The sequence below is a fragment of the Babylonia areolata genome, chromosome 31 (assembly GCF_041734735.1).
Source record: "Babylonia areolata isolate BAREFJ2019XMU chromosome 31, ASM4173473v1, whole genome shotgun sequence".
In the NCBI taxonomy this organism is placed as follows: Eukaryota; Metazoa; Mollusca; class Gastropoda; order Neogastropoda; family Buccinidae; genus Babylonia; species Babylonia areolata.
Genome location: NC_134906.1, coordinates 15,026,790 through 15,041,253, shown reverse-complemented (window position 1 = coordinate 15,041,253; position 14,464 = coordinate 15,026,790). Strand labels below are relative to the sequence as shown.

The 14,464-nt window shown below is 44.9% G+C and overlaps 2 protein-coding genes across 2 annotated transcripts in view; both read right to left on the bottom strand.

Moving 5' to 3' along the window:
* Positions 1-5,974, bottom strand: part of LOC143275900 (sodium- and chloride-dependent GABA transporter 1-like) — a 43,878-nt gene extending 37,904 nt beyond the window's left edge. The window contains exon 1 of the mRNA XM_076580224.1: positions 5,863-5,974. The gene's annotated coding sequence lies outside the window, so the exon portion shown is untranslated. The remainder of the gene's footprint in view (positions 1-5,862) is intronic.
* A 934-nt stretch (positions 5,975-6,908) lies between these two features.
* Positions 6,909-14,464, bottom strand: part of LOC143275817 (sodium-dependent dopamine transporter-like) — a 36,823-nt gene continuing 29,267 nt past the window's right edge. The window contains exons 13-17 of the mRNA XM_076580094.1: positions 12,654-12,754; positions 11,415-11,582; positions 10,269-10,370; positions 7,247-7,288; positions 6,909-6,914 (exon numbers count right to left, since the gene is read on the bottom strand). Coding sequence (XP_076436209.1) covers positions 6,909-6,914; positions 7,247-7,288; positions 10,269-10,370; positions 11,415-11,582; positions 12,654-12,754 — 419 coding nt within the window. The remainder of the gene's footprint in view (positions 6,915-7,246; positions 7,289-10,268; positions 10,371-11,414; positions 11,583-12,653; positions 12,755-14,464) is intronic.

The following is a 14,464-nucleotide window of genomic DNA, read 5'->3' as shown; positions in this document are numbered from 1 at the left end:
GTGAAAGAAAGAAAATGGCGGAGAACAATTTTTTCAAAGCATTTCATCACTATTGAAGTCAGGGCAACAGGACGGTAATCATTTAGTGCGGCTGGGTTCTTTTTCTTGGGGATATGACAGATAGTAGATTTTTTTTCCAGATGCTGGGGACAGAGCAGTCCTTCAGAGACCAGTTGAAAATTTTACAGAACACGTCACACAACTGGGAAGCACATGTTTTCAGTAATCTTCCGCAGATATTGTTGGGGCCAATTGCCTTCGTGACAACAGTTTTAAAAATGAAGATTCAACAACTTTTGCATCGATCCCAAAGTCCTCACCTGTGTTCCTATCTTTGATCTTTTCCTGCAACTGTGAGATAACACTATCCAGTTCCCTTCCCAGATCTTTCCTTTCAAAGCGACAGTAGAAATCATTCATTTGTTTGAAAAATCAAGCTGTTCATCCCTTTTCATTTCACAAGCTACTGTTTTCCTTTTCGTTTCTCCAGTGATAATTTTTAACCCATCCCATGCATCTGCCATTTTTCCTGTCTGAAACTGTTGCTCTACTTTTGATTTGAATTCCCTCTGTCCCCTTCGTAATTCCCCTCTGCGCTTCTTTTGTATCAGTTTCCTATCCTTCTTGTTCCCTGACTGAAATGCTACCTTTTTCTCGTTTAAAATGGTTTTGAGAGACTTTGAGATCCATGGTTTGTTGTTGGGGAAAAGTTTAATTATTTTTGTCGGAATTATCATGTCTTCACAGAAACTGATATAAGATGTAACATCAGCTGCTTCATGAACATTCTCACATGGATCAGTCAACACACTCCAATCAGTACGATCAAAACATCCTCTCAGTTCATCCACACTCTCTGACGTCCAAACTTTCACACTCTTTTTCACAATCAGCTCTGTCTGTATCTTTGGTCTGTAGGCTGGGATGAAATGAACAACATCATGATCAGGTACACCCACTGGTGCTAGGGGAACAGATTTGTAGGCATTGTGTACGCGTGTCTTGTGTGTGTCTGTGTATGATTTTGGAACATGTGTAAACATTTGCGTGGTTCCCTCGGGGAAGGTTTCCCTGGGTGATCTACAGAAATGGATGAGATGGTACACCAGTGATGCTGAATAAATTTCCTTACTGAGTGTGTAATTTTGGAACATGTGTACACATCTGTGTGGTTTCATTGCAGGGCTATAAATTTTATGTTTGTTGTTCTTGTTTTTTGCAGAGGTTTATTTGTTTTATATCTAGCGTTATGTTTTTGCCCCGATATGCAATCAAACCCCCCTCGCCCCTCCCCTATTCCCACACACTCACTCTGCCCAATCCTCTGTCTCCCTCCTCTCTCTCATTCTTCTCTTTTCTTCCTCTATATGAAATATGACATGTAGATGACCGTTTTCATGTGGGGGGTTTCCTTTCTTTTTTGCCCCAACAGCTGGGTGTGAAAAAGAGTAGTAATGCTTATTGCACTACCCTAATGAAACAAATTTCATTTCGTTTTGTCTCCTTTCACTCTGTGTGTGTGTGTGTGTGTGTGTGTGTGTGTGAAAAAGAGTGCGGGAAGAGAGTGAGTTAGATATAAAGGTTATTGTGAAGGTTATATTATGATTTTTGCTTTATGTGCGGGAATATTTATGCGCGCCTTTCCCGTACGTCGTGGGTGTGAAATCACCCAGACAAGTGTTTTTGCTCTGTAACTCAAGTAATATTGAAGCCACTTCCACATAATTTCATGACTTTGTCCATAATATAGTTTACTACATATCCACTGAACATTATTTTCTTTTATACATAAACAAAGAAGTTATTAATCAATTAATGTCCCAGTACGTCGTGGGTGTGACGACACCCATACTCCCAAAGAATAAACCTTGCACGCCGTACGTCGTGGGTGTGGAGCCACCCATGCAAAGCTTGCGCGCCACGCGTTGTCGACGTGACGTCATTTGGGCTCGCTACAGAGAGAGATCAGAGTGACCTTGTCTTTTGTTGATCGTATCCCGGTTCAAGTCTGCGGCAAGTTTTACTCTAAAGTTGTAACTAATTTCAGAAAACAATATTTATTGCACTAGATATCTTCAACAATATTGAATGAACTGTTTTTCTTGTAGAGAATGATCGGGAGCAACTGATTGATAGCTTTTTATCTAGTTGGAATTAAAGAACTGGATATTTTTGTAAATCTGAAATCAATTGATCTAAAATCTAGTTGATGTAGAAATTTTATTCTTATCCTAATCTGTTCAAAGTAGAGAAAACCCGACTATGGCTAAAAAAAGAAAGTTGATATAGAAATTTTATTCTTATCCTAATCTGTTCAAAGTAGAGAAAACAACACTCTCTTCTCACGGGCAAAACTTATTCACAATGCGCCTGGTCAAGCACTGGAGTAAATAGCCCACACGCACAAGTGGAAACTGCGCATGCAAGTCTGCTGAAGAAAAGTCAAATTTGCTTTACGGACAGGTGTGGGTTACTGTGCACCCACGACGTACGGCAAGGTCTTATTTCTTCAGTGAAACCATGGGTGCCTACACACCCACGACGTACAGCGAAGGGTTAGTTCGTACACAGAAACCATGGGTGCCTGCACACCCACGACGTACAGCGAAGGGTTAGTTCGTACACAGAAACCATGGGTGCCTGCACACCCACGACGTACAGCGAGGGGTCATTCCTTCTTAGAAACCATGGGTTTCTGCACACCCACGACGTACGGCGCGCAAAATTTTAGGCGACGTACGGGAAAGGTTAAATGTGTGTGTGTGTGTGTGCTTGATACGTTTTCATTTTGTTCTGACTTTATGTAAATTATGTAATTATCATCTGAAAACTCCAAGCCATCTTGTTTCTGTTGAAAATGTTTTTTCATTCTTCTTTCTGTTAGCTGTGCCATGTGCCGTGACGTCAACTATTGACATCATCAGCAACTAAACTAGCTGTGGTGTGTTCTTTTTTTTGATCATGTGAAAATGTTTCGAGTGAATGCAGTGGTGCGCAAGAGTGAGTGAATGAACAACACCACATTTCCCTGTGTGTTTTAACAATGAACTCTTTGTATCTTTGTCCTTTGTCATGAAGGCTTTGCCTCTTGTTTATAACCTTTTCCCATATCCGTGTCAGGTTATGGTTTTATTGTTAATGAAATGTGCAATGGCTGGCCATGCATACTTGAAATATTGGTTTCTCTTCGGTTGCACGCTTGTAGTCGAACGTTATACGTGTAAACAATATCATATTGATCGAGCATTTTATCTCTGATGTGTGACCAAAAACAAAAAGCGAACAACTGATGTTCAACATGATGACTCACGCAACAATGTGCTTTGAGGTGATGAAGCAACACGTGTTCAAGTGCCACGTGTATTCCCATCAAATGAAATAATGCAAGCCTGGGGTGATTTCACATTCAGCAATATCACATTTCAAAAAAGCCAAATGCCTGTCCATTGTGTTGTCTGTCTGTCTGGAATTTCTCCAGGGCAAACGTTTGCTGTCGGGATAGATCTGGCTGTATGTATACCGTCATTTCTTCTCCATTTCACTCGGCCTTAGGCCGTACAGCTCGTGCATACTGAACATTGGTGAAAAGAGATCACTGTGGCATGGGTTGGAAGTGCACTTACTATTTTTGTGTACTTTTCAATGGAGTCGTTGATTTTTCGGTAAAAAGTAATGCATTCCCGAGAAGAAGTCCAGATATAGAAGGGTGGCTGACACCTTGACCTGTAAGCTCTGTCTTAAGAACCTCAGTGAGGTGACAGCCCTTCACTGGCATTCTGACCTGTAAGCTCTGTGTTACCTCAGTGAGGTGACAGCCCTTCACTGACATCCTGACCTGTAAGCTCTGTGTTACCTCAGTGAGGTGACAGCCCTTCACTGACATCCTGACCTGTAAGCTCTGTGTTACCTCAGTGAAGTGACAGCTCTTCACTGACAACCTGACCTGTAAGCTCTGTGTTATCTCAGTGAGGTGACAGCCCTTCAATGACATCCTGACCTGTAAGCTCTGTGTTACGTAAGCGAGGTGACAGCCCTTCAATGACATCCTGACCTGTAAGCTCTGTGTTACGTAAGTGAGGTGACAGCCCTTCACTGACATCCTGACCTGTAAGCTCTGTGTTACGTAAGTGAGGTGACAGCCCTTAAACTGACATCCTGACCTGTAAGCTCTGTGTTCTCGGTGAAGTGATAGCCCTTCACTGACAACCTGACCTGTAAGGTCTGTGTTACCTCTGTGAGTTGACAACCCTTCAGTGACATCCTGACCTGTAAGCTCTGAGTTATCTCATCCTGACGAGTAAGGTGTATGTTACCTCAGTGAGGCGATAGCCCTTCACTGACAAGTACGCTCGTCAGCAACAGTCAATGGGGTAGTTTGTAACTGCCATAATCATTGGTCGCGATTCCATTCAAATGCTGATATTAACTTAGTTGTTCTTTGTACTCTTTCTTTTTTTTTGTTTATTAGTCTTCAAATGATGATGATGACATGGTGCACACAAGACAAGCGTTGCAAAACGCAAAGGAATATCGGTGGCGATCAACATAACTCAAATGTCCATGAACAAATCTTCCTAAAATCTTCCTTTCACCTTATAAGCAAAGACCTCTCAAATTCTCGATGCCACATTCACCAGATCTCTTTTATTCCATAAATGTCAAATCGTTTCCTTAATCCCAGCAGTATCAGGTATCATTCTCATGCCGATGACAATCAACTCCAGAAAGGCAATACCCCTGAAAATTTGTCCTCTCTCTTGCATGACATTTCTGACTGCTACCTGGTCATTCAGAACTGGATCAATCATGAAAAGTTGCAACTGAACACGGACAAAACTGAAGCAATGGTCATACAAATCAAGCAAAATTCATCATGAAAAGTTGCAATTGAACACAGACAAAACTGAAGCAATGGTCATACAAATCAAGCAAAATTCCTCTTCCATCACAATTGACTCAATCAAACTTGGCAGTACATCCATACATCTTTCCAACGCAGTCGAAAACCTCCATGTTGTCCTTTACAACACACTGTCCCTGCAAAAATGTATCAGAACTGTCAGTCCTGCGTTTGTCAATTACGGCGGATCAGTTCAATTCAGAAATATCTGTCCATTGACGCAGCATTTTAACTCGTCGTTCTCTCATTCTTTCTTGGCTTGACAACTGTAACTCTCTTGTCTGGTTTGCCTGCTTCATCAGATATTCAGTCCCTTCCGCGCATACAAATTTCTGCTGCCGACGTGTCCTCAGAAAGAAAAGATCTGAGCACATCACTCCTCCACTGGCTCCCTGTCTCACACAGAATGAAGTACAAGATCAGTGCTCTATGTCATGAATGGATAAACAAATCTGCCCCTTCCTATCTCTGTAACTGCCTTTACTTCTGCATCCCATATCTCTCTTCGATCAGCTTTGGATCCACTCTGTTTCCGCGTTCCCAGATTCCAACGCTCCACAGTCCTTCTGTCTCCAGACCTTGCACTTGGAATGAACTCCCTCTTTCCCATCGTCAAATGTTTGCACACAGCTCTTTCCAGTCTGGCGTTAAAACATTTGAATTATATGCTGAAACATTGTTCTCAAAACATAGTCTAAGTTCAGACTGTTGAACCCTATTGCGAGATATACACCCTCAAAAACTGTATGTAGAAAGTGTAAATTGGTCAACACTTGTTGTCTCTACTATTCAAATGATCATCTTTCTGCATATGAAGGTTTTCGTTATCAATTGGTTATATGTCTTTTCGATCTTTTGTCAATATAATGTTTGATTTGCATTTAAACACACACACACACACACACACACACACACACACACACACACACACACACACACTATTATTTCAAGAATCAACCTACCTGTGCTGAACAAAAAAAGGCCCAGTGCAAGAAACCATGCAAGCTGACAAACGAACACGCACACACGACTCCCAAGAACCAGACAGAAAACACTGCGGCTTGGGCTGCTGAGCCACAGAAACTCCGCCTCACGCCTCACGGGGCCATACAACTCCTCTCACGCTTCGCGCTGCATGGTTCACGCTTCGCGCTGCATGGTTCACGCTTCGCGCTGCATGGTTCACGCTTCGCGCTGCATGGTTCACGCTTCGCTTCGCGCTGCATGGTTCACGCTTCGCGCTGCATGGTTCACGCTTCGCGCTGCATGGTTCACGCTTCGCGCTGCATGGTTCACGCTTCATGTTCACGCTTCGCTTCGCGCTGCATGGTTCACGCTTCGCGCTGCATGGTTCACGCTTCACGCTGCATGGTTCACGCTTCGCGCTGCATGGTTCACGCTTCACGCTGCATGGTTCACGCTTCGCGCTGCATGGTTCACGCTTCGCGCTGCATGGTTCACGCTTCACGCTGCATGGTTCACGCTTCGCGCTGCATGGTTCACGCTTCGCGCTGCATGGTTCACGCTTCACGCTGCATGGTTCACGCTTCACGCGTGAGGGGAGAGGTGGGACTGCCCACTTTTTTCCATGTGGGAAGTGTAAGTTTCTGGTTACCACTGAACAGTGAACAGTGAAACTTTATTATTTTTAAAAACAAAACAAAAAAACAAAACACCCCCCCCCCAAAAAAAAAACAACAACAAAAAAACAGGGGCATATGGATATAAAAAAGAAACACACACACACACACACACACAATCATACCATTACAGAAAAAAAATACGAAGAGCAGCATAGGCGCCAACAACACCAACAAACAGAAGAAGAAAAGAATAGAAAAGATGAAGTAAGACAATGAACAAACAAGCAATCCTTTTTACAAACTCACACTCAATCAGTTCTTTCAAAACATATTCACAATGAAAATAAGATTTATCCAACAAATGAAACCAAAATGAAATAAAACATTTCATAAATGATATACTGAATTGCACAGGGACACAATGTTTAAGTCTGCAACAAATCATACACAGGTACATGAGCACACAATTCAAGTATTCATTTATGATATATGTTCTCATTTGAATATACATGTATGTGTGAGGTGACAGTTACAATCAGAATTCAGCTAATATAGTTTTAATGAATCTAACCAATTTGAGCAAAATATCTTTCTTTTTGGAGCACATCAGTTTTACATACCTTAAGGCATTTGGGCGTGTATAAAAGAAGGGTTTCCAGAATATTTTAGGACTTTCATCAAACATTGGCCACAAAAATGGATATTGATATTCATCTCCAAGTTCGTTACAATGGCACTTATTGGCCAGTTCAATATGAATGACCACAAGTCCGGGCAAGGGCCCTCCTCTGGAGTCCACGTGTGCCTGACCACAGGGACAAAGATCAAAGAGCACAAGTTTGGGAAAACTTGGGAGAGATTCTGACTGCACCAAAAGGTAACTTTTAATCGATTTATTTATTCATTGATTGTAATTCATAGCCCAGTCAACCAATAGGTGACCCCTTATCTCAGAGCTTGTACACATGTGCAGTATAATATCAAATTTCGTAATGTCAGCAACACAGAATCCAATACTTGTCTTTTCCAAGTATTTTAATCGCGTGAGACGCGAGATGTGAGGCATGAGACGTGAGACACGAGGCGTGAGACGTGAGACATGAGTTTCAATGGACGCGAGACGTGAGACATGAGTTTCAATGGACGCGAGACGTGAGGCATCAGTTTCAATGAACGCGAGACGTGAGGCATGAGACACGAGACGTGAGACACGAGGCGTGAGGCATCAGTTTCAATGGATGCAAGACGTGAGGCATGAGACACGAGGCGTGAGACGTGAGGCATCAGTTTCAATGGACATGAGACGTGAGGCATCAGTTTCAATGGATGCGAGACGTGAGGCATGAGACACGAGGCGTGAGACGTGAGGCATCAGTTTTAATGGATGCGAGACGTCAGACACAAGGCGTGAGACGTGAGGCATGAGACGTGAGGCAACCGTTTCAATGGATGCGAGACATCCGTTTCAATGGACGCCAGACGTGAGGCATCAGTTTCAATGGCCCAGCAGCCTTCGTCTCGCGTAACGTGATCAGCAACGTCACAGTCTCGTGTTACAGTGACAAGCAACGAGGCGTGCAGTGCCCTGGGAGCTCAAACGTGAGCAGAATGCTTGTGAGCGTGACTTGTCGGGGAGGTGACATTGGTGTCCTTAATCGTCCCCCTGGGGACTGGTCAGTGTCCTTAATCGTACCCCTGGGAACTGGTCAGTGTCCTTAATCGTTCCCTTGGGGACTGGTAAGTGTCCTTAATCGTACCCCTGGGGACTGGTCAGTGTCCTTAATCGTACCCCTGGGAACTGGTCAGTGTCCTTAATCGTTCCCTTGGGGACTGGTAAGTGTCCTTAATCGTACCCCTGGGAACTGGTCAGTGTCCTTAATCGTTCCCTTGGGGACTGGTAAGTGTCCTTAATCGTACCCCTGGGAACTGGTCAGTGTCCTTAATCGTTCCCTTGGGGACTGGTAAGTGTCCTTAATCGTACCCCTGGGAACTGGTCAGTGTCCTTAATCGTCCCCCTGGGGACTGGTCAGTGTCCTTAATCGTCCCCTTGGGGACTGGTCAGTGTCCTTAATCGTCCCCCTGGGGACTGGTCAGTGTCCTTAATCGTCCCCCTGGGAACTGGTCAGTGTCCTTAATCGTACCCCTGGGGATTGGTCAGTGTCCTTAATCGTCCCCCTGGGGACTGGTCAGTGTCCTTAATCGTTCCCTTGGGGACTGGTAAGTGTCCTTAATCATCCCCCTGGGAACTGGTCAGTGTCCTTAATCGTCCCCTTGGGGACTGGTCAGTGTCCTTAATCGTCCCCCTGGGAACTGGTCAGTGTCCTTAATCGTCCCCCTGGGGACTGGTCAGTGTCCTTAATCGTCCCCCTGGGAACTGGTCAGTGTCCTTAATCGTACCCCTGGGGATTGGTCAGTGTCCTTAATCGTCCCCCTGGGGACTGGTCAGTGTCCTTAATCGTTCCCTTGGGGACTGGTAAGTGTCCTTAATCATCCCCCTGGGAACTGGTCAGTGTCCTTAATCGTCCCCCTGGGAACTGGTCAGTGTCCTTAATCGTACCCCTGGGGATTGGTCAGTGTCCTTAATCGTCCCCCTGGGGACTGGTCAGTGTCCTTAATCGTTCCCTTGGGGACTGGTAAGTGTCCTTAATCATCCCCCTGGGAACTGGTCAGTGTCCTTAATCGTTCCCTTGGGGACTGGTAAGTGTCCTTAATCGTCCCCCTGGGGATTGGTCAGTGTCCTTAATCGTACCCCTGGGGACTGGTCAGGGTCCTACCCCTCCTCCCTCCTCCCCATGCTGTTTCAATCCACACCGAGATTATTCGAAAATCTGTCCCAAAGCATTCCCGAAACTGAAATAGAGAACTCTCTCTCTCGCTCTTATATATATATATATATATATATATAGTTGTGAAAAGGTGGTGTTGTGGTTCTATTCCAATAGAGAGAGAGAGGGGGGAACAGACAGGGGAATATAGGATCAACTAATGTTGCACTCACTCACTCTCTCCTCACATCAATAGCAGGGCCACATGGAGTGGTTTTTATAGAGTGTTTACTTTTACAATATACATGGGAAATCAGCACACACACTAAGCAGTTCACCCTACTTAGCAAAAGCAACACACACTAAGGCAGCACACACTGCCTACTTCAAGTACTTCCTACAAGCAGCGCAAAGTAAAGAGTTCACCCTACAGAATGACAGAGAGAGGGAGCAGTTGTAAGTCTTAGCTGAAAGGACGAGCAAGAGCGGTAACTAATCAAAGGAATATTGGCATCATCTCCAAACCAACAGTGTGTAGATGTCTTCAAAATGGTGCACAGTCTCTCTGGGTCTTCCAAAATACAGCTGACCGAACTACATACCAGACTCATGGTGTCGGAGATCTTTTCCCATCCCTCTTGCTTCGCGTGTTGATTTGTGTAACCACAGCGGAAAAATTGTGGCACATATATGGATCAGTCTGCACGCTCTGACATCCTTGAAATTGAAACTGAACGCTATCAGTGCTGATGCTTGTAATGTGAAGAATCGCTCAAACAGCTGATCCCAAAGCAAGTATACAATTATGTGGGCGACGATGGTGATATTTTTCCATTCAAAAGGTTTGGAGCCCAAATGCATTATTACAATGCATACCATTGGGCCATTGCAGAGACCCATGCTTTGACACACAACAGACCTGGAGCAGTCTGGTGAACAGTTCTGTGCGGCGCCCAAAAGAATCTTCAAAGAGCTAAGGGAGTAGAAAAATGATACAAATTGGCGTACTGTTGATCAGACCTTTGAAATGTATTGCTGCCTTTCCTTGTAGTAACCCACACGAGCTTTGACGTCAGCAGGTTTCCAGATGTTGTAATCTGGTTTCAGCGTGTACCGGAGTCTCTGCACACACACACACACACACACACACACGTTCAAGATTAAACGTATGTTTGAACATGCAGTCCGTAGTCCCACAATCCAGCCCTGAAAGACGAAAGTGAGGGTGACACACACACATACACAGACAGAGAGACAGACAGATAGACAGCAACAGAGACAGAGTCAGAGAGACAGACAGAGAGAGAAAAACAGAGACAGAGACAGACAGTGAAAGAGAGAGAAAAAGAGAGAGAGGGGAGAGACAGACAGACAATGCGAACGCGAACATTTTCCTCATTGTGAGCCATAACCCTCATGAAAGGGTGCAGTGTGTGGTGTCGATACATCAGTGCCAATAAAACTCACTTTGAATTCATCGCATAAACACAACAAAGGCAGCGAACAACCGATACAGCGAATCCGAAACGCCTGATGCGAATATGAGGGGCGTATATAGTTGTCACTATTAAAAATGATAAGAACGAAAAGATGAAGTTGGGTGAGAGGGAGGGTGGAGTATATTACATGCGTGCGTGATTGTTTATCTGTGTGTCTGTTGTGTGTGAGCGCGTTTGCCCACGAGTTCTTCATGTCTCTGTCTCTCTTTCATGTGCAATGCAGTCTTTATCTCCAGGCCGTTAATCGTCCCTGAACAGACCTGGATTTCCAGGTGAGAGGCCTGCACTAGCTTGCTACAAATGGAGCGCCGGCCTAGTGATGACGCGTCCGCTTTGGTAGCGAGAGATTCTGAGCGTGAGGAATCGAATCACACACTTGCCAGAATTTTTCTCCCCTGTCACTGGACCTTGAGTTGTGGGCTGAACGCCAATCATATGGATATGAATTGAGATCCCGTGTGTAAAATGCACTTAGCGCACCTAACAGAACCTGTAGAATCCACTCTACTATACGTGTGTGTGTGTGTGTGCGTGTGTGTGCGTGCGTGCGTATGCGAGCACGTGCCTGCGTGCATATGGATGTGCATGACTGAGGCCTGACTAAATGACACGAGAAAATAACTACACCAACAACAGCAGTAACAACAACAGCAACAACCATCCTGACCTGTATCAGAGATCCCTCAGCTTTCCACAGCTGATGCAGAGCGACAGCCGGGATGGGCAGGAAGGAGGAGAAGGCCACACACCAGCCAAACGCCGTGCCCCCAGGGCCGTACACATAGTCCCCCAGGGTCGGCGGTGTGTAGTTCAGAAAGGTGATGATCAGCAACACCTGCCGACAGGTGTCTGATTTTACTGGTTTGGTTTTACAGGGGTCTGTTTGGTTTTACAGGTGTCTGTTTGGTTTTACAGGGGTCTGTTTGGTTTTACAGGTGTCTGGTTTTACAGGTGTGTGTTTGACTGGTTTGGTTTTACGGGTGTTTGTTTGACTGGTTTTGTTCTGAATTAACTAATGCCATAACAGTTAACTGCTCAGCTAGTTATGGCCAAGACGTCATAAGAGTGACAATGCCATAACAGTTAACTGCACAGCTAGTTATGGCCAAGACGTCATAAGAGTGACAATGCCATAACAGTTAACTGGTCAGCTAGTTATGGCCAAGACTTCATGAGAGTGACAATGTCATAACAGTTGACTGGTCAGCTAGTTATGGCCAAGACTTCATGAGAGTGACAATGTCATAACAGGAAACTGGTCAGCTAGTTATGGCCAAGACTTCATGAGAGTGACAATGTCATAACAGTTAACTGGTCAGCTAGTTATGGCCAAGACTTCATGAGAGTGACAATGTCATAACAGTTAACTGGTCAGCCAGTTATGGCCAAGACTTCATAAGAGTGACAATGCCATAACAGTTGACTGGTCAGCTAGTTATGGCCAAGACTTCATGAGAGTGACAATGTCATAACAGGTAACTGGTCAGCTAGTTATGGCCAAGACTTCATGAGAGTGACAATGTCATAACAGTTAACTGGTCAGCTAGTTATGGCCAAGACTTCATGAGAGTGACAATGTCATAACAGTTGACTGGTCAGCTAGTTATGGGCAAGACGTCATCGGAGTGACCAGGTCAGCAACATCTGACAACGGGTCTTTGTTTTCAATAGTTATCAATGTCAGCAACAGGAGGTTGGTCAGCTGTGATCAGACTACACAGTCATGACTGTACGTATTCCTGTCCCTGTGGAATAAAAAGGATTTCTGAACCAGAATATTCTATTGTCACGAAATTCACACACACACACACACACACACACACACACACACACACACACACACACACAACACAACACAACACAACACAACACAACACAACACAGTGATGTAGAGACAGGCACTCACCAACAGAAGACATGGAGTGATGTATTTCCAGAAGAGACAGAGGATGAAAGGAGGACGCTTCCCAAGCATGAGGTGAATATCATCGCCAATGGCTTGAAAACCTGGGTACACGCCGTCAGTCATGTGTTGTCATGCATCAGCATCATCAGCATCAGCATCGTCATCATCATCATTATCATCACCATCGTCATTGCAATCATCGTCATCATCATTAAAGTCGTCATCGTTGTCTGTAATCATCATCGTCATATCCACTGTGGTAATGATGATGATTGTGATGGTGATGGCAATGATGATCATCACACAGATTTTATACACATCAGAAACTGAAGGACATAGAAAAACATGCAATAAGTGGTAGAGAACAAGATCAACAACGTAGGTGTATAGTCTTCTCACTCATCAACAGTCCCAAGAAAAGTTCTTTTTCGTAAGCAACAACAACAACAACAAAAACACAACGACAACAACACAACAACGACGAAATTCTCAATAAAAGAAAATGATGAACAAAACTTTTTACAATATTCAGTGTGTGCATATGTGAATGTACTTGTGTACAATTTTTCGGTGGGCGTGTGCACTCGAGCACGCAAATGTACGCTTGTACGAACGTGCGAGTGTGCTTTGCATTGATGTCTGTTGGTGTGAGTGTGCTTTGCATTGATGTCTGTTGGTGTGAGTGTGCTTTGCATTGATGTCTGTTGGTGTGAGTGTGCTTTGCATTGATGTCTGTTGGTGTGAGTGTGCGCTCCTCTGTTTCCCCGTGGACCCTCTCCTGAACTGGACACAGAAGAAAGTGGGAACAGACTGCAGTGGAAAGTGGGAACAGACTGCAGTGGAAAGTGGGAACAGACTGCAGTGGAAAGTGAGGACAGACTGCAGTGGAAAGTGAGGACAGACTGCAGTGGAAAGTGGTAACAGACTGCAGTGGAAAGTGAGGACAGACTGCACTGGAAAGTGAGAACAGACTGCAGTGGAAAGTGAGAACAGACTGCAGTGGAAAGTGAGGACAGACTGCAGTGGAAAGTGAGGACAGACTGCAATGGAAAGTGAGGACAGACTGCAGTGGAAAGTGAGGACAAACTGCAGTGGAAAGTGAGAACAGACTGCAGTGGAAAGTGGGAGTGGTAACAGACTGCAGTGGAAAGTGAGGACAGACTGCAATGGAAAGTGGGAACAGACTGCAGTGGAAAGTGAGGACAGACTGCAGTGGAAAGTGAGAACAGACTGCAGTGAAAAGTGGGAGTGGGAACAGACTGCAGTGGAAAGTGGGAACAAACTGCAGTGGAAAGCGAGAACAGACTGCAGTGGAAAGTAAGGGCAGACTGCAATGGAAAGTGGTAACAGACTGCAGTGGAAAGTGAGGACAGACTGCAGAGGAAAGTGAGGACAGACTGCAATGGAAAGAGGGAACAGACTGCAGTGGAAAGTGGGAACAGGCTGCAGTGGAAAGAGGGAGTGGTAACAGACTGCAGTGGAAAGTGGGAACAGGCTGCAGTGGAAAGTGAGGACAGACTGCAGTGGAAAGTGAGGACAGACTGCAGTGGAAAGTGGGAGTGGTAACAGACTGCAGTGGAAAGTGAGGACAGACTACAATGGAAAGTGGGAACAGACTGCAGTGGAAAGTGAGGACAGACTGCACTGGAAAGTGGGAGTGGGAACAGACTGCAGTGGAAAGTGGGAACAAACTGCAGTGGAAAGTCAGAACAGACTGCAGTGGAAAGTGAGGACAGACTGGAATGGAAAGTGGTAACAGACTGCAATGGAAAGTGAGGACAGACTGCAGTGGAAAGTGAGGACAGACTGCA